The sequence below is a fragment of the Doryrhamphus excisus genome, chromosome 21, assembly GCF_030265055.1.
Source record: "Doryrhamphus excisus isolate RoL2022-K1 chromosome 21, RoL_Dexc_1.0, whole genome shotgun sequence".
Classification (NCBI taxonomy): Eukaryota; Metazoa; Chordata; class Actinopteri; order Syngnathiformes; family Syngnathidae; genus Doryrhamphus; species Doryrhamphus excisus.
The window spans coordinates 3,012,660-3,038,334 of NC_080486.1; the positions used below are offsets into that span (position 1 = coordinate 3,012,660).

General features: G+C 37.2%; 1 protein-coding gene across 5 annotated transcripts in view; it reads left to right on the forward strand.

Moving 5' to 3' along the window:
* Nucleotides 1-25,675, forward strand: part of ctnnd2a (catenin (cadherin-associated protein), delta 2a) — a 224,416-nt gene that overhangs the window by 84,638 nt on the left and 114,103 nt on the right. For 3 of the 5 annotated variants that reach the window (XM_058060561.1, XM_058060564.1, XM_058060563.1), the window contains exons 4-10: nt 4,153-4,187; nt 4,314-4,418; nt 9,592-9,764; nt 18,871-18,925; nt 21,042-21,261; nt 23,017-23,137; nt 23,461-23,593. In XM_058060561.1, coding sequence (XP_057916544.1) covers nt 4,153-4,187; nt 4,314-4,418; nt 9,592-9,764; nt 18,871-18,925; nt 21,042-21,261; nt 23,017-23,137; nt 23,461-23,593 — 842 coding nt within the window. The remainder of the gene's footprint in view (nt 1-4,152; nt 4,188-4,313; nt 4,419-9,591; nt 9,765-18,870; nt 18,926-21,041; nt 21,262-23,016; nt 23,138-23,460; nt 23,594-25,675) is intronic. The other 2 variants (XM_058060562.1, XM_058060565.1) reach the window with 1 other exon arrangement.

A 25,675-nucleotide genomic window follows, 5' to 3' on the forward strand; every position in this document is an offset into this window, starting at 1 on the left:
ATAAAATAGAAAATAAGATAAATACAATACAATAAAATAAAATTAATAATAATAATAATAAATCAAGTTGTAATTTCTGGAAAATTAGGTTTTGAAAAAAGTTATAATGTACAATAAACATACATAAGGCTTATTTAAGAAAATTAAAAATATTAAAAACATTTTAAATGAAAAAAAAAAACAGTGTCGTTGATACTTTTTCACTTCTATCAAAAATCTGAGATGAACCTTTCTTCCTAAAATATTAACAACAAATAGCATAATTTTCCTAAATCTAAAAATGACACTCGCCTACTTGCATTTTCCCCTGCATGACCCTCAGTGGACAAGGTTTGAGCCCCCCCAGTGCAAACACAAGTGAGTGCCAAGATAAATAGCGTCTTGCTTCCAGTCAAGCCTGGTGGTGGTAGCGCTATGGTGTCGGGCTGCATGACAGCTGCTGGCACAGTGGGGAGCTGCGGTTCACTGAAGGGAAACATTAATTCTCAGCGCATGAGAGCATGATCCCATCTCTTGGGGGGGACTAGGCCGTATGGTAGCTTCGTTTTCAGCTGTACACTGACTACTCCATGTTTTATCCCATATTTGTGTATTGAGTTGGAATATACTTGCATTGCAACTTCTCACCAAGGGAACGCAAAGCTTTTAATCTGTACCCGTGCATTATGTCATAACATCTTGTTGTAATGATCCTCGGAGTTATAATTTAAATTTTCCCACTCATAATAACACAGGACACAGCCCGTGTCAGGGCACACGTCGCTGGTGAATTATGCATGCAGATATTCCGCAAGTCCTTCCTGCCATAGGCTTTCATGAATGTGTGTGTGCATTCTTTTATGCTAAAACAAATGCATTTCCCCTTCTCGGGGATTAATAAAGTTTATCTTATCTGTATGGGTGCAAGGCAGCGATCGCTTAACTGCCATGATAGCTATAATAGCTGGGTGATTCAGACACACACACACACAGCAGAGCAGATGCTCCATAGCCGAACGCATCACACTAACCTGAGACTCATGCGTTTATGACACGGCAATTACGACACAATTGTACGCACGCCAGTAGTTTGTATGCGGCAACGAGCTGTTAAAGATCCTTTTGGTCTGGAATCTGTGGAAAAAACATGGATTTGTAAGTGTTTAACAGTTAACTCCAGAAGGTCCGACTCTAACCAAAACACACTCTAACTGAATCACTTCTTCCCAGAAGAAAGCCTGTTTATATTGTGTGTGGAAGATGTCAAAACACAAATCCAATCTGGAATCTGTGAAAAAAATGGATTGTAAGTGTTTGTGGGGTATTGTAGAAGCTCCAGAAGGTCCGACTCTAACCAAAACACACTCTAACCGAATCACTTCTTCCCATAAGAAGTAGAAAGCCTATTTATATTCTGTTTGGAAGACGTTAAAACACAAATCCAATCTGGAATCTGTGAAAAACATGGATTGTAAGTGTTTGTGTGGTATTGTAGAACATAAACTTAACTCCAGAAGGTCCGACTCTAACCAAAACACACTCTAACCGAATCACTTCTTCCCATAAGAAGTAAAAATCCTGTTTATATTCTGTGTGGAAGACGTTAAAACAGACCATTTCGGCGGGAAGGACAAATCCAAGAAAATGTCGCTGGAATAGGTGCAGATTCTATAAGATCTAGAAAGCTATTGTGTGTAACTGCTCTATAGGAGTCCACAATTCAATACATTCATTCATTTTCTACCACTTATCCTCACAAAGGGGGTGCTGGAGCCTATCCAAGCTGTCTTCGGGCAAGAGAGAGGCGGGGTAAACCCTGGACTGGTGGCCAGCCAATCACAGGGCACATATAGTCAAACAACCATTCACACTCACATTCTTACCTATGGACAATTTGGAGTCGCTAATTTTAGAAACTGGAATATTCTGAGAAAACCCACACATGCAAACTCCACACAGAGATGGCCAAGGGTGGAATTGAACTTGGGTCTTCTAGCTGCGAGCTCTGCACGCTAACCACTCCTCCACCGTGCAGCCACAACAAAAATGAGCATAATGGTTCCCCTTTTAAGAATGCAGTGAGAGCCGCATTTTCTGTCCCGTGTCGCATTGTTTTCTCCCGTTTTGAGTGCAAATGGCTCCTCTTTGTCGCAGCTGTCAGCAGCCACGCATTGAAGGTGCTTTCAGTCAAAAACTTTGACAAGTTTTGTTTGTCTTCCAACCGGACCGTTGAACTGTCAACATTCACAAAAGTTTGTCTTCAGCACCCGCAGGGAGGTAGCACAATAGACGGCTTTCTGGTATAAAAAGTATAAAAAAAATATAACACCACATGATACCGGAACACAACTTTTACCTTTTTTTTACGGTACACAAAATCGTCACACAAAAAAAGCAGAAACCTACACAAACACACACAAAGACAAAGCCGTCTGCTCTGATTGACAGCTTCTAGTTATCGTGTCACCCTGACAATGATGAAGCACTGATGGTTGTTATGACAACCATCAGTGGGCGGATGTATATCATCACAAAGGACAGATCCATAAAAATGACGCTCCGTGCTCCGTGCCAAAAATCTGCGGCGCAGCAAGTCGGCAGGAAATGTCGACTCGGAACGGCAGAGGGCGCCGTGAGATTTAAACGCTTGGAAGTGACGGTTATGTAAAGTGTGCGTTTCAGTTAGAGTCGGACCTTCTGATGCTAACCAAGGTTCCACTGTTTTATGGCAATTGCAATGCAAAGTCTGTGTTGAAAATCTATGACTATTTGCGTACATGTTTTGGTTAGTGTACAATAATACACTGCATAAGTCCAAGTGTGTTCTTGATGTATTTTTATTACAAAATATGTCTTTAATATTCATTTATCCCTTTCATCTGTCATTTATATGCGTTTTAAATTGTTTTCTGCATGTAAAATCATAATTTTTTTTATGCAAAAAATTTATTTGGTTAGAGTACGTTTCAGTTAGAGTCGGACCTTCTGATGCTAACCAAGGTTCCACTGTTTCAAGGCCATTGCAAAGTAAAGTCTGTGTTGAAAATCTATGACTATATTTGCGTACGTTTACCATTTATATGCGTTTTCAATTGTTTTCTGCATGTAAAATTATAATTTTTCTAATGGGAAAAATGTCTTTGGTTTGAGTACGTTTCAGTTAGAGTCGGAACTTCTGATGCTAACCAAGGTTCCACTGTTTTATGGCCATTGCAAAGCAAAGTCTGTGTTGAAAATCCATGACTATATTTGCGTACGTTCACCATTTATATGCGTTTTCAATTGTTTTCTGCATGTAAAATTATCATTTTTCTGAATGGAAAATGTATCTGGTTAGAGTACGTTTCAGTTAGAGTCGGACCTTCTGATGCTAACCAAGGTTCCACTGTTTCAAGGCCATTGCAAAGCAAAGTCTGTGTTGAAAATCTATGACTATATTTGCGCACGTTTACCATTTATATGCGTTTTCAATTGTTTTCTGCATGTAAAATTATAATTTTTCTAATGGGAAAAATGTCTTTGGTTTGAGTACGTTTCAGTTAAAGTCGGACCTTCTGATGCTAACCAAGGTTCCACTGTTTTATGGCAATTGCAATGCAAAGTCTGTGTTGAAAATCTATGACTGTATTTGCATACATTTTCTGGTTAGTGTACAATATGCCACACATCTTGTCAATGTTAATACACTCCATGAGTGTGTTCTTTATGTATTTTTATGACGAAATATGTCTTCAATATTAATTTATCCCTTTCATCTGTCATTTGTGTGTTTTCAATTGTTTTCTGCATGTACAATTATAATTTTTCTAATGGGAAAAATGTATTTGGTTTGAGTGCGTTTCAGTTAGAGTCGGACCTTCTGATGCTAACCAAGGTTCCACTGTTTTAAAGCCATTACAAAGCAAAGTCTGCGTTTCCTTTCTAAATAGACATTTATTTGACACTGAAAATGGTCAATTTCATGTTGATTTGAAATGCCTCCATTCTGTTGTCACTGTTTAACAAGTGTCGAGACGCATTATGCAGTGCCATGTCACCAAGTGAAATCGGCGTTTGTGTGAAAGAGGATGCTTTGACTTATGAGTGTTGTGTTATAAGTTGAGGTAAGACATGCAGTTTTTTGTTTGCAACAAAGTAATGTCTCTTTTTTTGTGTGTTTTCCTTCTTTTGCAGTTCGGCAGATGAGCAGTTTCGTTGGAATGCTCAAGGTAAGACCATGATCACCGGAGGCGGAGCACTTTGCTCCTTGTCGGTGTTACAACATTGGTTGTGTTCCTACTGTACGATAATCAAAGCCAAATTCAGTTATGACACGGCATGTTGTCTTCCCTCAGCAGATGGACAAAAGGATATTGAGGATGAGTTGACCACCGGTTTGGAGTTGGTGGATTCCTGCATCCGTTCCCTCCAGGAATCAGGAATCCTTGACAGCGTGGAACGTGAGTGTGTTTATCAGCATGTTTGTGGAACCTGAATCGGGCTAACACTAAAACTAATGAAGCACTAATGAGTAAGGCGCATACATTTAGAGTAGTTACTGAGGAACTAATGAAGTACTAAAGAGTGGAGTAGTTGACAAGGAACTAAAGTACTAACAAGTAGAGTAGTGACTGAGGAACAAAGGGGCATGCATTTAGAGTAGTTATTGAGGAACTAATGATGTACTAAAGAGTAGAATAGTTAAGGAACTACAGTTCTAATGAGTGGAGTAGTTACTGAGGAACTAATGAAGAACTAAATAGGAACTAATGAGTAGAGTAGTTACTGAGGAACTAATGAAGAACTCAATAGGAACTAATGAGTAGAGTAGTTACTGAGGAAATAATGAAGTACTAAAGAGGAACTAATGAGTAGAGTAGTTACTGAGGAACTATTAAAGTACTAAAGAGTAGAGTAGTTGATAAGGAGCTGAAGTACTAACGAGTAGAGTAGTTACTGAGGAACTAAGGGACATAGATTTAGAGTAGTTACTGAGGAAGTAATGGAGAACTAAAGAGAAACTAATGAGTAGAGTAGTTACTGAGGAACTAATGAAGTACTAAAGAGGAACTAATGAGTAGAGTAGTTACTGAGGAACTAATGAAGTACTAAAGAGTAGAGTAGTTGATAAGGAACTGAAGTACTAACGAGTAGAGTAGTCACTGAGGAACTAATGGAGAACTAAAGAGGAACTAATGAGTAGAGTAGTTACTGAGGAACGAATGAAGTACTAAAGAGTAGAGTAGTTGATAAGGAACTAAAGTACGAATGAGAAGAGTAGTTACTGAGGAACTAAGGGGCATGCATTTAGAGTAGTTACTGAGGAACTAATGACGTACTAAAGAGTAGAGTAGTTGATAAGGAACTAAAGTACGAATGAGAAGAGTAGTTACTGAGGAATTAAGAGACATATATTTAGAGTAGTTACTGAGGAACCAATGAAGTACTAATGAGGAACTAATGAGTAGAGTAATTACTGAGGGACTAAGGGACATACATTTAGAGTAGTTACTGTGGAACTAATGAAGTACTAATGAGAAACTAATGAGTAGAGTAGTTACTGAGGAAGAACTGAGTAGTGGTTAGGGTTAGGTAGGTAGGTTCGTTCCTCATTAACTACTGTAATTTTGTGTACCTTATTGTAACATGTTACTTTGTATTTTACCCACCCAGATGGGCCTATGACCCATTTTTGGGTCCGGATCCACCGGTTGAGAATCTGTGTTCTTGTTTTGTACAATGCATGAATGTGCAAATGGTACAAACCAAGTAGGCAACATTAAAGAACATAAAATTGATGCACGCCAGATATGATGAACGGTTTCTCATTATGCAAACATGATGTATACTGTACAGTAAATGTAGCGTATGCTAATGCTAATGTCTATTCTGGCCGCGATAGCTCAAAAGCCGGCGAGGTCTGACACGTTTTTACCGCTGGTTTGTTTAGATAAGAAACAGGTTTTTGCATGTGTAAGCACATGCAACGTAGCGAGAGATCATTTGAAAGCCGTATCATGCTAACAGGAAATAGGAAATAGAATAGCGCTTTTATGGAATGTGATGCCTTTGTGATTGCTGCTATTGTGGCTCTTCCAGCTGTTTTGCAAACGGGACGCTCTCACATGTAGCTCAATGTGGTGATGCAGATAAATTCAACTTATCATGCAATGGGGGGGCGGGGGGTGGGGGGTGAAAAATATGAATCTCCATTATCTATGTATGTATGCCAAGTTGTGAATCTTTCATATTCGGAGATATGTGTAATGTGTCATAGACACACACACACACACAGCTAATTATAAATGCATGGAACACCTGTTCAACCCCCGACTTCCACAACCCGCTTTTTTTCTCCTCACATGCACCGACTCAACAAACATGTGCATATCTTTCGAGTTTTTTCATACCGCAAAAAACACCAAAAGCTAGCTTTGACGGCTCCGAGAGCGCCGACTCAAACAATGTATGTGTTAATAATTTATAAAAAGCCAGGCTTTGCATGGGGATGGGATAAGACGAGCATTTTGTGAAGGCGAGAAACCTCAGAGTTTGATCGGAGTCCGCAGGCTCACAGGGAGAGAGAGCCATAGGATGATAGAGACTACCAAATAAGAACACGTTTGTTTTGGTGTGGTTGACGCTCGTTGACGCCCATTCGTCAATGTTTACTTGCTGTCCTGGTCGGTGGCATCATTAGGCATATTTTAATTAGCCCTAAAATGTTCTTAAGCCCCCTTAAATAATGTAATATTATTATTATGTATATTATAATTATATTATATTTATATAATTATAAAATATTATTATAATTATGAATTAAAAAATAAATTAAAATTTTATAATAATTATTATGAAATTGTTTTTAAATAAATAAAAACTATTATTTATTTTAAATAATATATAATATTATTTTATATTATATTATTTAAAATAAATAATTTTATTTTTATTTTTTTTATTTTTTTTATTTTTTTTTATTTATAGTTATGGTAGTTATCTCAAATGTAGCAGACATTAAAAAAAATAATAGGCTAGTATTAGCCTGCTTATTGGCTTGCTTATTAGCCTGCTTTTGCTCTATTATATGAAATTTGTCAGACATTTTTTTGTTAAAAAAAACAATGAAATTTATTTTTAATTCAATAAAAAATATTAAATTATTTATTTTAAATAATATATATTATATATTATATATATAAACATTTGTTTTTAAATCAATAAAAAATATAAAACTATATTTTAAATAATATATAATATAGTTTTATTTTACATATCATTTAAAATGAATATTTTGCAGCCTGTGACTGTATTTTTCTTTATTTTTATTGTTTTTCAACACATTTAAATTAAAAAAATTCAATAATTTAAAAAATTATAAAAAAAATACAATTAAACAAGAAAACTGACAAAAATGAGAAAAAATGAAAAAGAACGGCAATTTAAAGCAGAAATATTAGAATAATGTAATGACAACAATATTTACAAGCATAACAATAATTTCACAATAACTTGAAATTTTAAAATAAATGCAATTTTAAAGGATAAAGTGCTGATTTTTGGAGAATTAGGCTGGAAAAAAGTAGCGATATCACGAAATAAAGTCAAATCAGTAGCTGAGATGTTAGCATATATACATATCTTTATATAGTAAAAATATAAACAAATATATCTTGTGTGTATTCCTACTTATTTATCATTTTTAAATATGATTTTGCACCACAGCCATTCCCCTGCTTATTCATTATTCGTCCCTTTTTTTCTTTGAAAGAAGTAATTGAACATCCTACCTAAGAGCTGTGATTAAACACATCGCAAGCGTGTCAATCCTTTTGTTGGGAATGACAAGCGACGGCCAGAGAGTAAAAATAGGCGCCCCATGTAATATTTATGAGCGATGAGAGCACAAGTCACGGACCTAACTGCCCTTGAATAAAACACAACGTGATATGAACAGAAATGCAGATCACCGATCCACACCGTTGACTATTCCGAGATTTTGGAAAAATAAACTCCCTGGCACACAATCAGAAGACTAGAGTAGTCGGAGTACAGTTTGTATGGCAGCATAGACTTACCATCTTACCATTCACACTCACATTCATACCTATGGACAATTTGGAGTCGCTAATTAACCTAGCATGTTTTTGGAATGTGGGAGGAAACCGGAGTACCCGGAGAAAACCCACGCATGCACGGGGAGAACATGCAAACTCCACACAGAGATGGCTGAAGGTGGGGAAAGACAAAATAAGAAGCCAAAAAGTTACCACTTCCACACAAAATAGGAGGAGAACTCATTCATTAATTTTTTACCACTTTTCCTCACAAGGGTCGCGGGGGGCGCTGGAGCCTATCCCAGCTGTCTTCGGGCGAGAGGCGGGGTACACCCAGGACTGGTGGCCAGCCAATCACAGGGCACATATAGACAAACAACCATTCACACTCACATTCATACCTATAGGGAATTTGGAGTCGCTAATTAACCTAGCATGTTTTTTGGAATTTGGGACGAAACCGGATTACTCAGAGAAAACCCACTCATGCACGGGGGAGAACATGCAAACTCCACACAGAGATAGCCGAGGGTGGAATTGAACCCTGGGTCTCCTAGCTGTGAGGCCTGCGTGCTAACCACTTATAATAACAACACCAACTTCACACTGATTAGTTATTATTATTATTATTCATTCATTCATTTTGTACCACTTATCCTCACAAGGGTCACAGGGGTGCTGGAGCCTATCCTAGCTGTCTTCAAGCGAGAGGCGGGGTACACCCTGGACTGGTGGCCAGCCAATCACAGGGCACATATAGACAAACAACCATTCACACTCACATTCATTCCAGTCGCTAATTAACCTAGCATGTTTTTGGAATGTGGGAGGAAACCGGAGTAAACCCACGCATGCACAGGGAGAACATGCAAACTCCACACAGAGATGGCCGAGGGTGGAATTGAACCCTGGTCTCCTAGCTGTGAGGTCTACGCGCTAACCACTCGTCCGCCGTGCAGCCCAGGCTCCAATTTATCTACTGTAATTTCAACTTAAAGGGTTGAAAATTTACCGCTTCCACACTGGATGCGAGGGAGAATAACTTCTTTTTTACTACTTTACTTACTTTTGAGTTTTTATTCCGCTCAATTATAAAATAATTGAGATTTCCGACGCCGCTTGGAGGCATGAAGGCATCTCAATGTGCTCTGACAATTCTTCACCCAAGTATAACTTCCGTGTCTCCTGAAGAAAGGGTTCAAGCGGAGGTTCGTCGGAGTCGGCAGGTAACTTTTAACAGTGGGGGGGGGCAAGATTTCGGGTTGTCTATTACAACTTCTTTTCAGCCTTCCTCGCCACATCTCTCCCTCCTCCTCCCATGTTCTCTGTTCCTCTGTTTCTCTTTCCCTCTGCTAATAAATTATGTATGCCATCTCCAACTCGGAGTGCTGCACTGCTGCACTATCTGCTCTAAATTGCTCCCCCCCCCCTCTCTCTTGCTCTCTTCCCCGTTTCACTCTTTACCATGACTGCTCTTTGAATCCCCCCCCCTCCTCTTCCCGTTCCTCAGCCTTCCCATCCACACACACACACGACATCCTCCCATCCGACCGACTCCTGTCTGTGTCGTTCGTAGGACCAGCGCTTCTCTCCCAGAGTTCCTTGCAGCTTAACTCCACCCCGGAGGCTTCGCTTCAGTACTCTGCCAGCTACCATAGCAACCAGACCCTCGCCCTTAGCGACAACATCTCCGCAGCTTCTCCTCAGCGCAGCGGGCAGGTCGGAGGAGCCGTGCACAGCTATAACCAGGTAAGGGGAACGATGCCGCACCGTTATCCCGCCATCCCCGCCATCCCGCATGTTGCGTGATGTTGCCCCTCCTTGAAAACTTCCACTTTGTAAAAAAAGTAGGCGGACCGCTGGATGGATGTCTTGGAATTCTGTAAGGGTTTTGGACTCAGGTCTTGGTCGATGAGGCTTTTTTGGTGATGCTCCATGTTTGCTTCTTTTTGTAACATTTATAGTCAACACGTAAGGTAGCTTTGCTACAAATTATTTATACCCCTATACCCCCCCCCACCCCCCCAATCACTTTTAGTTTAGTTTGGCTGGAAACAACAAGACTTTGACATATTCCTAATTCTTTGTCTACGTTTAAATGTATCTTTTTGCACGTTATCATGGCTGAAAAGGAGAAGGAAAAAGCAGAGCTTATTCAACTTTTAATTGAATATATTTTAATTCATTTTATTTTATTTAGTTTTATTCATTTATTTGATTTATATGTTTTGAACTTCTTAAAACATTTAAAAAATCAATTTATTTTGTGTATATCTGCAAAAAAATGACACGTTTTATGGCAATTTCAATTAAATTCTATTTTATTAGATATAAAATTAAATGTTATTTTATTTATTTTTATTCTTTTATTTGAGTTATATGTTTTGAACTTCTTAAAACATTTTAAAAATCAATTTATTTTTTGTATATCTGCAAAAAAAATAAAAGCCATGATACGTTTTATGGTAATTTATAACAGAAATTAATTATATTTTATTAAATATAAAATAAAAATTTATTTTATTAAATAAATATATTTATTAAATATATTAAATTTATTTTTCTTTTATTTGTCCAACAATAAAAAATTGTTGAATTTGTCTAAATTTTCTGTATTTGAAACAAGTATGTTAAAAATGAATATTATTCTGCCTTTCTGCAACATATTGTATTATTTCAATAGCTTCAACAATTAATCCATTTAATAATCAGTTATCCAGTTAATCAACAACTATTTTGGTGTTTAATTAAACAAATGTCTGCTATCAGCCTCTCAAATGTGAATATTTATTAATTTCCTGAGTCATTGATGCGAGCAGACCAAACCGATTACTCGATTAATCGAAACAACCACCTTCAGATTAATCGATTTAGAGATTAAACCCTATTTAATCGAATCCAAATGTGCTTTAAAGTTGTCCAAAAGATAAATAAATGTACCTCTGACTCTAAAGAAAGCAGCCTAGACAAGAGACCAGGTTATTATTAAGTAATAAGATGTTTTCCGACACGTTTAAGGGCAATTAAATGCACACTGTTGGGTGTTTATGTGTGTTTGGAGACCTGAGAAAGCAACGTCACGATCACAGCAATATCTTAATGAAATGTAGTCCTGCTTGTGTTGAGATATTGTGCTCTCCAAGAGCCAACGTTTCGTCTTTTTGAAGATGCGTGTGTTGTTTTTTTTTTTTTTTCCACCACAATTCCTTAATATTAATTGTCATGGTTGTCTGAGCCATGGCGGTGCTTTCCTCCTCTTTCTCCTCCTCCTTGTCCTCTTGGCTCATCGTCTCTGTTTGTGTGTCTACGGCTTTGTGTGTATTCTCCTCTCATGTTTTGGCCTTGTCAGTGTAATTGGGCCAGTGTTGTCAGCAGGGTTCATGAATTGGCTTTTTTTTTTTACTGCTGTAGCTTAGACAGGCAGGTGCGGCCTGCAGGCATGTACAGAACATGTTTTTATTGCAGTGATTCCCCTTAGCGGTACATGTTGCATCACACTGGTATTGTTTTTATTTATTCTTTTGCTAATATGCAGACATTTACAGTTAGAACAAGAGGATTTTTTTTCACAGAAGAGCCAGTTTTAGTGCTTTTCTGTGGGGTATTTATAACCCTGAGTGGCTTTGCTTTAATAAAACATGGCTGCATGGCACCTCAACTATTCCAGTGTTTTAGTGGAAGAAGCAGAGCTGCCATTGTGTCCACTCGTACAATCAGAGGAATCTCCCTCTCTTTTTTCATTTTTTCATGAACTGAAATGTAGAAAGATCCCAATAAAATCTATTAACTGACTGGGAATCGAACCAGCAACCATAAGTTTGGGAGACGACCACGGATAAATGAGCTGAACATTTTTACGTTGGGATTGTTTGAAGCGTTTGAGAAATACGGCAGTAGTTAGCAGCAGAATGTTAAACGATTACACGAGGACTGAGGATCGAACCAGCAACCATAAGGTTGGGAGACGACCACAGATACATGAGCTTAACATTTTTACGTTGGGATGGTTTGAAGCGTTTGAGAAATACGGCAATAGTTAGCAGCAGAATGTTAAACGATTCCACGAGGACCGAGGATCGAACCAGCAACCATCAGTTTAGGAGATGAGCATTGATTTCCCACCAAAATGTGGGAATTTAAAATGTCGGACTGTTGAACGGTTATACTATAGAACTGAGGATCGAACCAGCAACCATAAGGTTGGGAGACGACCACGGATACATGAGCTGAACATTTTTACGTTGGGATGGTTTGAAGCATTTGAGAAATACGGAAGTAGTTAGCAGCAGAATGTTAAACGATTCCACAAGGGCAGAGGATCGAACCAGCAACCATCAGTTTAGGAGATGACCGGATTATTTCCCACCAAAATATGGGATTTTAAAATGTTGGACTGTTCATATATGTTGAACGGTTATACTAGGACCGAGGACCGAACTAGCAACCATCGGTTTGGGAGATGAGTGGATGATTTCCCATCAAAATGTGGGATTTTAAAATGTTGGACTGTTCATAGTATATGTTGAACGGTTATACTAGAACTGAGGATCGAACCAGCAACCATAAGGTTGGGAGATGATTAAAAACATGGCAATTTGTTTTTTTTTTTAGAGGTCCTTATGGATACATGAGCTGAACATTTTTACGTGAACGTTTTAACGTTAAACAATTACACAAGGACTGAGGATCGAACCAGCAACCATTGGATTGGGAGATGACCGGATGATTTTCCATAGTTCATTTATTCATCAAAGAATGTTGCTTTTTGGAAATTTTGGGATTTTAAAATGCCAGACCGAATATGTTGAATGCTTATACTCGTACTGAGGATCGAACCAGCAACCATAAGGTTGGGAAATGACCAATCTACCACCTGAGAGAATCCAGCAGAATCTTACAGTAACAGAAATTAATATGCTTATCAGCATTGAAATTATGACCGAGGTACAGTACTGCCGAACTGTCAGTAAATACTCCTCAAAGTACATGTAGTTGTAAATAAATAGCATATTATATGAGAAAACACCCCTCACTTCCACTGTATCTGTCTAAAACACGGACATACTCGTGTGGAAAGTGTTGATCTCTATTCGGAATATTGTTGGTACTGGAGTTGTTTTGATGCAAGTTAGTAATTTATTCATGAAGGTTACGCAGGAAATGAGATGATTTCAGCAAATTATAGCGAGCAGCCAAGGAAGCTGTTAAAAGGAAATGATAATTAGATAGAATCCAGCTCACATACACCGTATACTGTAACAACTTATTCCCGTTGCATAACAAGGTGAACGACATTTACGCCGCAATTAAAGCTGGCCACTTCTGATTTAGTGCCGACTTCGTACGATTCTTAATGAACCCGAATATTATAAAAAATTCAACAATGCAGCTAAATAAGTAAATGATACATACTCATAAAAATACACAGATATTACACTTGAATCAACATTCTGATTTGAGGCACCGGAATCGAACATGCAGTGCAGGGGTGTTTAAATTTTTCCAGCAAGGGACGCACAGTGAAAAATGAAAATAAGAAAAATGACTCCAGATTGTAAAAATTACTGCAAAAACAGGCTGCAAACTAAAAATCATAATAAAGCAGTATAAGGAAACATAGAGAAAAACTATTTTAATATACAAAGATAATGTAATATTGTGGAAAAAAAGGTTTTGGTAGTCGAAAAAATTTACATAAGTCATAATTTATGAGTAAAGTCATGTATCACAATAAAAAAAATCTTAATTTTCTGAAAAATGCCACCATTTTACTTGAGAGTCTTACTATTATGCATAAAATAAAGCAAACCAAGACATCATTTTATATGTATGGGAATTTTGACATTGACCTCTTACAGTTACACAGATACTGTAATATTGTGGAAAAAATATTTTGGTAATAAGAAAATGTACATAAATCTTTATTTATGAACAAAGACATATATCACAATAAAAAAGAATTTGTGAAAAATGCCACCATTTTACTTGAGAGTCTTACTATTATGCATAAAATAAAGCAAACCAAGACATCATTTTATATGTATGGGAATTTTGACATTGACCTCTTACAGTTACACAGATAATGTAATATTGTGGAAAAAAAGGTTTCAGGAATCTAAAAAATTTACATAAATCGTAATTTATGAGTAAAGTCATGTATCACAATAAAAAAAGTCTTAATTTTCTGAAAAATACCACCATTTTTCTATTATGCATAAAATAAAGCAAACTAAGACATCATTTTATATGTATGGGAATTTTGACATTGACCTCTGACAGTGACAGAGATAATGTAATATTGTGGAAAAAAAGGTTTCAGTAATTGAAAAAAATTACATAAATCGTAATTTATGAGTAAAGTCATATATCACAATAAAAAAAGTCTTCATTTTCTGAAAAATGTTACTTGAGAGTCTTACTATTATGCATAAAATAAAGCAAACCAAGACATCATTTTATTTGTATGGAAATTTTGACATTGACCTCTTACAGTTACACAGATAATGTAATATTGTGGAAAAAAATGTTTTGATAATAAGAAAAATGTACATGAATCTTTATTTATGAACAAAGTCATATATCACAATAAAAAAAATCTTATTTTTTTGAAAAATGCCACCAGTTTACTATAATGCATAAAATAAAGCAAACTAAGACATCATTTTATATGTATGGGAATTTTGACATTGACCTCTTACAGTTACACAGATAATGTAATATTGTGGAAAAAAATGTTTTGATAATAAGAAAAATGTACATGAATATTTATTTATGAACAAAGTCATATATCACAATAAAAAAAATCTTAATTTTTTGAAAAATGCCACCAGTTTACTATAATGCATAAAATAAAGCAAACTAAGACATCATTTTATATGTATGGGAATTTTGACATTGACCTCTTACAGTTACACAGATAATGTAATATTGTGGAAAAAAAGGTTTCAGTAATTGAAAAAAAATACATGAATTGTAATTTATGAGTAAAGTCATGTATCACAATAAAAAAAAGTCTTAGTTTTCTGAAAAATACAACCATTTTACTATTATGCATAAAATAAAGCAAACTAAGACATCATTTTATATGTATGGGAATTTTGACATTGACCTCTTCCAATTACACATCTCTTGAGTTCCTCAGTGTACCCCCAATACTCCAAGGTGGACATCTAAAGTCCACAGAAATGATTGTCTATATTCCGTAATATTCATGCTAGGTTAAGGTTATGCTGAGCAGACATGAATTTTCTCCGCTAGTGCAAATATTCCCACCTGCAAACTGTTTGCTCACAGACATCTTTTAGTAGATACTATTTATTCTTGTTACTCGCAGAGACAAAAAATGTGGCCTTTTCTGTTTTTTTGCAAGCCAAAGTGAAAGAACGCCAGTGCTCCAAGGTGACTCGGGGACTGTGCGCTTGCATTATGCTGCATTACAGCTGCTCGGGCGGGCGGTAATGTATTTGAATCACCTTTACGGCTCTAAGTATCAACATAAGGCGGTGAAGCTCTGTGGAACGCTAGCATATGTCCTCGCCCTCCCAACCGCTGTGCGTGGAGACAGCGTGGTTCTCAGGAGAATTTAGCAGGGGAATCTTGCCGGTAGCTCAGCTATGCTACGGTGCTTCACACACACCAGAAAAATAACATCAACGCAGGAATACAGGAAGTTATGACATATTTTTTTCTGCATTGTACACTAATCCCTTGCCATTTTGCGGCGTCAGTCTATTTAAAAAAAATTTTTGAATATGGCTTATTAGTCGAGAAATAGCATATTTTAAATAATTAATTTTTAATAAATTAAATTAAATAAAATTAAATAAAAAATACTTAATTTATTTTTTATATATTTTAATTTAATTGCATATTCAAGAATATTTTAAGTAGTCTTTTAAGTAGTCTTACATCTATTTAGCCTGTTCTGAGGATTTAATAAAAATAAATATCAATAAAATAAACTATAAAATATATAATAAATAAAATATATATAATAAATAAAATGCGACTTATACTCCAGTGTGACTTATGTATGTTTTTTTTTCTACCTAGCGATTTATAGTCCATAAAATATGGTAATCCCGTTCCATTTTGCGGCTTGAATACGGCTCATTAGTCGAGAAATTGCATATTTAAGAATATTTAAAAATAAATAAATAAAAATAATTTCAATAGTAATCACTCAATAATATTATTAATCAATGTCAATAATATTATTGACAATAATTGTCAATAATTTACAATAATTTACAATAATTGTCAATAATTTACAATAATTGTCAATAATACATTGTCAATGATAGAATAAAAAAAATATTTTTAGTATTTTTTTACCTAAATTTTGCATTTTCAAGCATAAAAATTGCTAAATTAAGTAAAATAACATTCTAAGGCATTCATAAGACGCATATAAAGCTGCTGGGATGATATGTAGTATTCCATACTGGTCACTAGGTGTCAGTAATGTTACTGTAGTATTGTTTGAGAGACACACCAGACTTGATCGCCGGAACAACAAGCTTATATTGCAGGTTTGAATGAAGTTCAAAAAGGTGTTCAGAATCTGCGGTTCCTGGTCTTCCAGGTCCTGAAGCACCTAAGCAACCCCAGACCATCGCACTGCCACCACCATATTTGACTGTTGGTATTATGTTCTTTGTTACTTTTACCAAAAGTTTTCTTGTGGTCGAGTCAAGACCACTTTCCTTTCCCGAGGGAAGTGATAGTGAAAGGTTCACCACCGTTCCACGAAGAGACCATCATTCAGTCACTGTCAAAGGTGCAAATGGACTGTTAGGAAGCTACACCATCGTCTCACGAAGAAGAAAGGACACCCACCAGTGGATCATTTGTCTCATCCATTTGTCTCACCGTGATTCACAGAAGTCCCACTTTTCAATTTCTTTGGCTCACAGCATGACGTCTTGCTTTTCGGGGTCTTTTAGTCACTGCCAGAAAGGTTCTATTTAAGTGAGTTCTTGATTTGACAGGTTGAGAAGTCACGCAGCGTTTGGTGTGGCCAGTGAATTTTAATCCAGCTTTCGAAAAATGCCATTCGCCAGTTATTTCATGAGTTAACACAGGGGGCAATTACTTTTCTGTATCGGGTCATGTAGCTTTAGATCATTTGTTTTAACTTAAAAACTGAATTTTGTGTTTTAGGACTGCAACTAACAATTATTTTCTTAGTCGATTAATCTGAAGCTTGTGCAAAAATGTCTATAACTGTTTTCCAAAGTCAAAACTTAAGGAAATAAAAAGGCACATTTTAGAGGCTAAAAACGATTGATTAAATATTTTTTTGATTAATTGGAATATTGATTAATCATGGATTCATTGATTAATTGTTCTTTTTTATGTTTAAGTGGTTTTGGTTTGTCTCAAAATCAAAAATATATTCACAATTTATTGGTTAAAAATGATTGATTAAATATCAAAATAGTTTTGGATTAATTGGAAAATCGATTAATATTGGATTCATTGATTAATTGTTCTTTATTGTGTTTACTTGGTGTTGGTTTGTCTCAAAATAAAAAAAAATATTCACAATTTATTGGTTAAAAATGATTGATTAAATACCAAAATAGTTTTTGATTAATTAGAAAATCAATTAATCTTGGATTCATTGATTAATTGTTGTTTATTGTGTTTACTTGGTTTGGTTTGTCTCAAAATTCAAAAAATATTCATAATTTATAGGTTAATAATGATTGATGAAATACAAAATTGTTTTGGATTAATTGGAAAATCGATTAATCATGCATTAATTGATTAGTTATTTATTGTGTTTACTTGGTTTTGTTTGTCTAAAAATTCAAAAAATAGTCACAATTTATAGGTTAAAAATGATTGATCAGTACCAAAATAGTTTTGGATTAATTGGAAAATCGATTAATCATGGAGTCATTGATTATTTATTGTATTTACTTGGTTTTGGTTTGTCTAAAAATTCAAAAAATATTAAAAAGGTATAGGTTACAAATTATTGATCAAATACCAAAATAGTTTTTGATTAATTGGAAACTTGATTAATCATGCATTCATTGGTTAACTGTTCTTTATTGTGTTTACTTGTGTTTTGTTTGTCTAATATTGAAGTCTATTTGATGGGAGTGCTTCCAATTAACGCCTCGTTCTCTTTGTGGTTTAGGTAAACGAAGGCCCCGGCTGTAATTAGAGCATATGTGGTCTATGAAATATAAAACAAAAAATAGGTCAGTTTTCAAAATTTAATATGCATACTTTTATTCTCTGATTAGAATTGCGGGTTAGAGTACTTAAAAAAACAAAAAAACAAAAGCATCAATAGGAATGATTTAGCATGGTGGGATTTGATACATTTGTTTTATTTAGCTTCAATGAGAGATGACATATATAATTAGTGGTGGGGGGGTGAGGGGGGGTTATATATGACAACACATAGCATTTACTATGTTAATACACAAAGCCTTTGTAGTTGGCTCCTCTACTTTTGAGTAGGTGGTACAACGAGGCTTAATGAGAGATTATTTCGGTCAGTGCAGCTCCTTTGAGTTCGTCGTCTGCTTCCAAGAGCCTGTTTGAATCCCACCACCCCCCACCCCCACCCCACCACTCGCTGTTCTGGAGGGATTTCATTACGTTCTCCTCTCAGTTCCCCCCCCCAAAGCCTCCTCCCTCCCTCCCTCCTTCCCTCAAAGACGTGACTGAAGTCATTGTGCATAAAAGTTTATTTTAATGGACCCTGCTCTTTATCTCCTTCATCCTCTTTTCCATTTACTCATTCCACCCCGCCCCCACTCATTTCTAATTATTCATCCCTCCTTCCCCTCTCATGCCCTGCCTCCTCTTTATTTTCCTCACAACAACCCCCCAGGTGACGTCGAGCCGTGCAGCCCAGCAGCAACAATCACAAAGTGGGGCGGGGTCAGGTAAGTGTTCATTGCTCCCTTTCCTCTTCTTCCTCTTCTTAATTAGCCATATTTGTTTATGAAATCATGACATATGAGGATGTTGACAGTCATGCACAAGGCACTAAATATTGAAATTATCATTAAAATATGCGTCATGCATCTGATTCGTCATATTAGATACGTTTCTACCTGAATTTAATTATATCCTTGACAAATTTTGAACTAAAGTGATTTTTTAAAATTATATAAATGTGTATATTTTAGTTACAAAATTATATTTTATAAATTTTAAACTAAAGTAATTTTTTTAATTTCATAAAAATGTATATTTTGTTAAAAATGACTAAAAAATGTGTCCAAAACTGTTAAGTTGTGTTAAGAGGTTTTTATCATTAGTGGCAGAATGTTAAACGATTACATTAAGGACCGAGGATCGAACCAGCAGCCGTCGGTTTGGGAGATGAGCGGATGGGATTTTAAAATGTCGGACTGTTCATATATCTCATATATATCATATATATTCATATATATCTCTTTGCTGATGACATATGAGGATGTTGACAGTCAAGAACAAGGCAGTAAATATTGAAATTATCATTAAAATATGCGTCATGCATCTGATTCGTCATATTAGATATGTTTCTACCTAAATTTATTTATATCCTTGACAAATTTTGAATTAAAGTGATGTTTTAAAATTTTATAAATATGTATATTTTAGTTAGAAATGACAAAAAAATGTTTTAAACTGTTGTGTTACAGAGGTTTTTATCGTTTAGATATGGTGCATACAAAGCAAGGAACAACTTGCTGCTGTTTCCTCACCCTTTGAGGCGTTCAGGCACAATCGTAATTTTGAGACTTAATTTTTGGCAAGTACATTTTCAATTGTAAAATTCATAGGTACCCAAAATTAATGAATAACATCAGCCAGATCATTATATATATATTTTTTATGTATTACTGAGAAATAAACACACCAAATCTCACCGTGTGTGTGAATGCATCACCACTGGTTTTATATTACGAAAGACCACTTTGTATATCCCGACTCCCAGCTTGCACTTATTTATCCGTTTTTGACACTTCTATGGAGTCAGGTCGCAGAGGCTCTCAGTGAGGCTCCAGCTTATCCTGATGGGACCCTAAGGCGTCCCCGATGCCTGATGAGTAATGTCTCTAATGCGATTTACAGTACGGTCGATCCGCCCACAACATGCATTATACACACAGTGGACACTTTATTTTGTGAAGCCTGTGCTGCAGTAAAATAAGTGGCTCAGTGTAAAAAATATACCTTGATAAAAATAGTACTCGGTTTGTATTGACACTGCTGTCTTAAACAATAGGTTTATTATTATGTATGATAAAGTTTGTCGTGGATTATTAGGAAAGTTTGAGGGGAACAAAGGAAAGGAAATTAGGAAATTTATTATTAAATAATGAAATTGGAGTTCATTGAAAGATTAATTATTTTGGGGGTCCCAAAACCCCCAAAACAAAAAAATATATATATATATATTTGTATTTGTGTCAGATCAACTCAGTTGTTTCATGAATCAAGTTCACATAATTAATTTCAATTAATTATTGAATTATTGTTATTGTATATTATATTTAATATTATTTTAATATTTTAAAATATTATATGTTTATATATTATATTCTATATTTTTATTTTAATTATTTTAAATTTGTTTTAATATTATATTTATTATTAATATTATATTATATTGTATAATAAATGTAATAATATAATATAATGTAGTAATAATAATAGTAATAACAATAATATAATAATAATAATAATAATTATAATAATAATAATATAATAATATAATTATATAATTATATAATTATATAATTATATAATTATATAATTATATAATTATATAATTATATAATTATATAATTATATAATTATAAATATTATTGTTATTAAATAAATTATGAATTATAAATTGTATATTATATTGTATATATATTGTATTATATATTGTATATTATTCTTATTATATTATTGAACAATTAATTATTATTTATTTAATTAATTATTTCAATTAATTAATTATGGAGTGGATGGAAAAGTGCGTTTCTAGCAATGTTTCATCCTGAGGTTTCCTCTGTGCTGCAGGAATCTACTACTCCAGCTCCACCTTACCCGCCCAGCGTGTCAATTCCCCCCTGTGTGGCGGCGGAGGCGGTTCAGGACCGGGGTCCCCCAATAAACTCCAACGCCTGGGGTCGGCGTCCGACGCTTCGGGCTACGCCACCACTCAGCGACTGCCATCGTCCTCCTCTTCGTCGTCCCCCAGCAAACAGTGTCCCGCCAATCGACTAGCCAAGTCATACAGGTAGATGATTAATGCTGATATTGATGTTGAGGAAGGAAGGAAGGAAGGATGCTACATTGATTGACACTTTGTTCGAGCAGGCCTCAATGTCACCAGGTCACTCGTGTGTGAGCTTTAACGAGCTTGGAATATTTGCGGTTGGTTTGTTTGTTGTCTTTAAAGGGAAAATCCGCTGATGGCTCCAAAATAGATAAGACGAAAAAAGTTCTTTAAGAATAATGAGAGGTACACTTTAACAAAACTTCGATAGCTTCGAGAAAAAATGGCCGCCTATTCATGATAAAATGTTAATTATTATAAGAAACCTCATATGTGAGGGAATCGATCATTTCTTCCTCTTGTGAATGACAGAAACAATGAAGGTCAGACTCACATGCCCAGACACTGAAGGCTATTTGAATCAGGTGCTAAGCATGTGGAGGATCTCTACAATCTTGTATGGTTAGTGTGCAGACCTCACAGCAAGTAGACTTTGGTTCAATTCCATCTTCAACATGCTAGGTTAATTAGCGACTCCAAATTGTCCATAGGTATGAATGTGAGTGTGAATGGTTGTTTGTCTATATGTGCCCTGTGATTGGCTGGCGACCAGTCCAGGGTGTACCCCGCCTCTCGCCCGAAGACAGCTGGGATAGGCTCCAGCACCTCCCGCGACCCTTGTGAGGATAAGCGGTAGAAAATGAATGAATTAATGAATGAGTTCTCCTCCTATTTTGTGTGGAAGTGGTAACGTTTTGGCTTCTTATTTTGGGTTCGGTCCCACCCTTGGCTATCTCTCTGTGTGGAGTTTGCATGTTCTCCCCGTGCATGCGTGGGTTTTCTCCGGGTACTCCGATTTCCTCCCACATTCCAAAAACATGCTAGGTTAATTAGCGACTCCAAATTGTCCATAGGTATGAATGTGAGTGTGAATGGTTGTTTGTCTATATGTGCCCTGTGATTGGCTGGCGACCAGTTCAGGGTGTACCCCGCCTCTCGCCCGAAGACAGCTGGTATAGGCTCCATCAGTTGTGGACTCCTATAGAGCAGCTACACACACTAGCTTTCGAGATCTTACAGAATATGCACCTATTCCAGCGACATTTCCTTGGATTTATGCTTCCTGCCGAAACGGTCTGTTTTAACGTCTTCCACACAGAATAGCTGGGATAGGCTCCATCCGTTGTGGACTCCTAAAGAGCAGCTACACACACTAGCTTTCCAGATCTTACAGAATATGCGCCTATTCCAGCAAAATTTCCTTGTATTTATGTTTCCCGCCAAAACGGTCTGTTTTAACGTCTTCCACACAAAATAGCTGGGATAGGCTCCGGCACCCCCCACGACCCTCTTGAGGAAAAGCGGTAGAAAATGAATGAATCATATTGTGAATGACAGAAACGATGGTCAGACTCACATGCCCAGACACTCAAGTCTATTTGAATCGGGTGATAAGCATGTGGAGGAACATGAAGAAAGCCAGTAATAAAACAAATGTGTATATATGCTAACCAAATGCTAGGCAACGTATTCAGACCCTTCGCCGTCCCCACTATTTGTAGTAACACTGATGAGAAAACTATCGATTTCAAGTAGAACATAGACTTAAGTGTCCTTTAATTGCCACCAGGCTTAATTAATTGCAAGTACAATTAATTCCTGTTGTGTTAATAATAGTTAATCTACATTATGTCAATGCTGTGACTCTTATATAATAATAATAATGTAAGGCTTATACATCATGAATGACATACTATGTTTTGATTCCCCCTCCAGTACTAACGTTGCCGTGACAACAGGAGGCGGCGGAGGCTCTCCCCTGAGGTTGGCCTCTCCACCCAACTCCACAGGAGCAGGAGGAGGGGCCAGCTCGTCATCATCATCCCCCCTTCATCAGGTAAAACAAACTCTGACTGTAAATTTACATTGCGGTGATTTTTTTTTTTTTTTTTAAAAAGCTCTGATTGAGTTATATAACGCTAAGTGGCTTGCAAGCGAGTTCCACAAAGTGACAATTTCCATCCGCAAACCCACTTGAGGAAACCTTATCATGTGGAAATTGGACAAAAAAAAGTGCAGGCGACGAACCCACACCAAGCAAAAGGACCACGACGGCGTGCAAATGAAGTCATTGCACCAGTTTACCCACTTCGTCGCTATGGCGTCGTGAGCTTTTATTAGCAGTTTTTAACCCGGAGCGACTTGATGTCCTTTTCACAGATGAGCTCGGGCATCGGCAGTTATGCCACTTTGTCTCCCAAGCGCCTCGCCGCTCACCACGCGTCCGACCAGTACAAGATTTCCCACGAGCTGTACGCAACGGCGACGCTCCAGAGGCCTGGCAGTCTAGCAGGTGAGAGTTCGTCGAGTCAATGCCCAATTCCCAATGCACACTACATACAGTCGGGGTGTCCTAATCCACATTGTCCTCATGCTGGTTTTTTGTGGTGCAGTCACATGATCGACTGTTGGCATTGTTGTTATGATCACATGATGTCCGCCCACTACACAGAAGTGATCTGTAGTTGTCCACACTGGTCACTAGGTGTCAGTAAGACAACATAAGCACCAGACTTGATTGCCAGAACAATAGGTTTTTATTACAGGTTTAGAACAAGGGTGGGCAAACTACGGCCACGGGGGCCACATGCGGCCCACCAAGTGTTTCAATCCGGTCCGCCAGTTGCTTTCTAAGTATTTCAACTTTTAACACACAAACTGGCAACATGTCATTAATTAATTTTCTGCTGCTTATCCTCACGAGGGTCGCGGGCGTGCTGGAGCCTATCCCAGCTGTCTTTGGGTGAGAGGCGGGGTACACCCCCCCGGACTGGTCGCCAGCCAATCACAGGGCACATATAGACAAACAACCATTCACACTCACATTCATACCTATGGACAATTTGGAGTCGCTAATTAACCTAGCATGTTTTTGGAATGTGGGAGGAAACCGGAGTACCCGGAGAAAACCCACGCATGCACGGGGAGAACACGCAAACTCCACACAGAGATGGCCGAGGGTGGGATTGAACTCGGGTCTCCTATCTTGTGAGGCCTGTGTGCTAACCGCTTATAATAACGCCACCAACTTCACTTAGTTATTATTATTATTATTATTATTCATTCTTTCATTTTCTACCGCTTATCCTCACAAGGGTCGCGGGGATGCTGGAGCCTATCCCAACTTTCTTTGACCAAGAGGCGGGGTACACCCTGGACTGGTGGCCAGCCAATCACAGGGCACATATAGACAAACAACCATTCACACTCCCATTCCTGGCCATGGTTTGCTTTGAATGATTAATGTTGCTTTATTTTAGTTATATTGAGTCTTATTTTTGAGTTAGTCAGTCAGTCGTTTTCTACCGCTTATAATCACGAGGGTCGCAGGGGATGCTGGAGCCTATCCCAGGTGTCTTCAGGCAGATCTTATTATTATATAAATGAGTGGAATCAGGCAAACACAGCAGGAAAGCTGCTAAATAACTTGGTCTGAATTATTTGCAGGCTAGCGTGCTAATAAGGAGTCGGGGACACGCCCATTAACGGCGTGACTCATCCAAAGTTGGCTCCTTTCCTCCGATCCACTTGGTCTTTGAAGTCTTGATGAGATGGTTTTTATTTCTTCATTCATTTATTTACGACTCGCAGGGAGGGAGGGGGGGGGGGCTTACTCGTGGAAGCGCTGACCTCTTTATTTAAAAACAGAGAGGAACTTTAAGTAAAAAAAAACAAAAAACGTGATATTCAAACCGGTATATGAAGTAAAACCGGTCCCTTGGTGATTTCAGTCTCGTTTTCAGTGACGCAAAATACTAGCCTGTATTTGGATATACTTCCTGCTATTTTCTGGGCCAGTAAAAGCGGAAATAGAGCAGCATTTGACCATGCAAAGGGATCGCAAACGCGCCTCGGGCAACATCACCCGACCGCCATTCAGTGACAATTACTGCTGTCTGGCTTCCTGGCTCACTTGGCGTGATATTTAAAAGCGACAAGTCAGTAAATAATCCCATCAGCTGGAACACTGACAAACAGTTATATACGGTTATGCTCGACTTTATAGAGGGCAGCCGCAAACGCGCTCCCGATGCTTCGCCGGCATCTTAAATCTTCAAGAGACGAACCACAACGCGCTTGTCGGTGTCGTTCTCAGATCAGTTCATTCAACGGATTTAAACGCAGCACTTGACCTTTCTATGAATGGCTGCTCCAAGGCGCTGATACGCAACAAAGAGGCTCCGTCACATAACCAAGGTGCTTAAATAACACGCAAACACACACAAAGCCATATTGATATTCTTATAGATTTACCCGAAAGGTTGCGCGGGATGGTAGCTCACCACCCCCGGGGACCACCCCCACCAGACACATGAACTGGGAGACTCCACATATGTCCAACGTCAACAAAAACAAAGAGTCAAGTGTGTGTAGA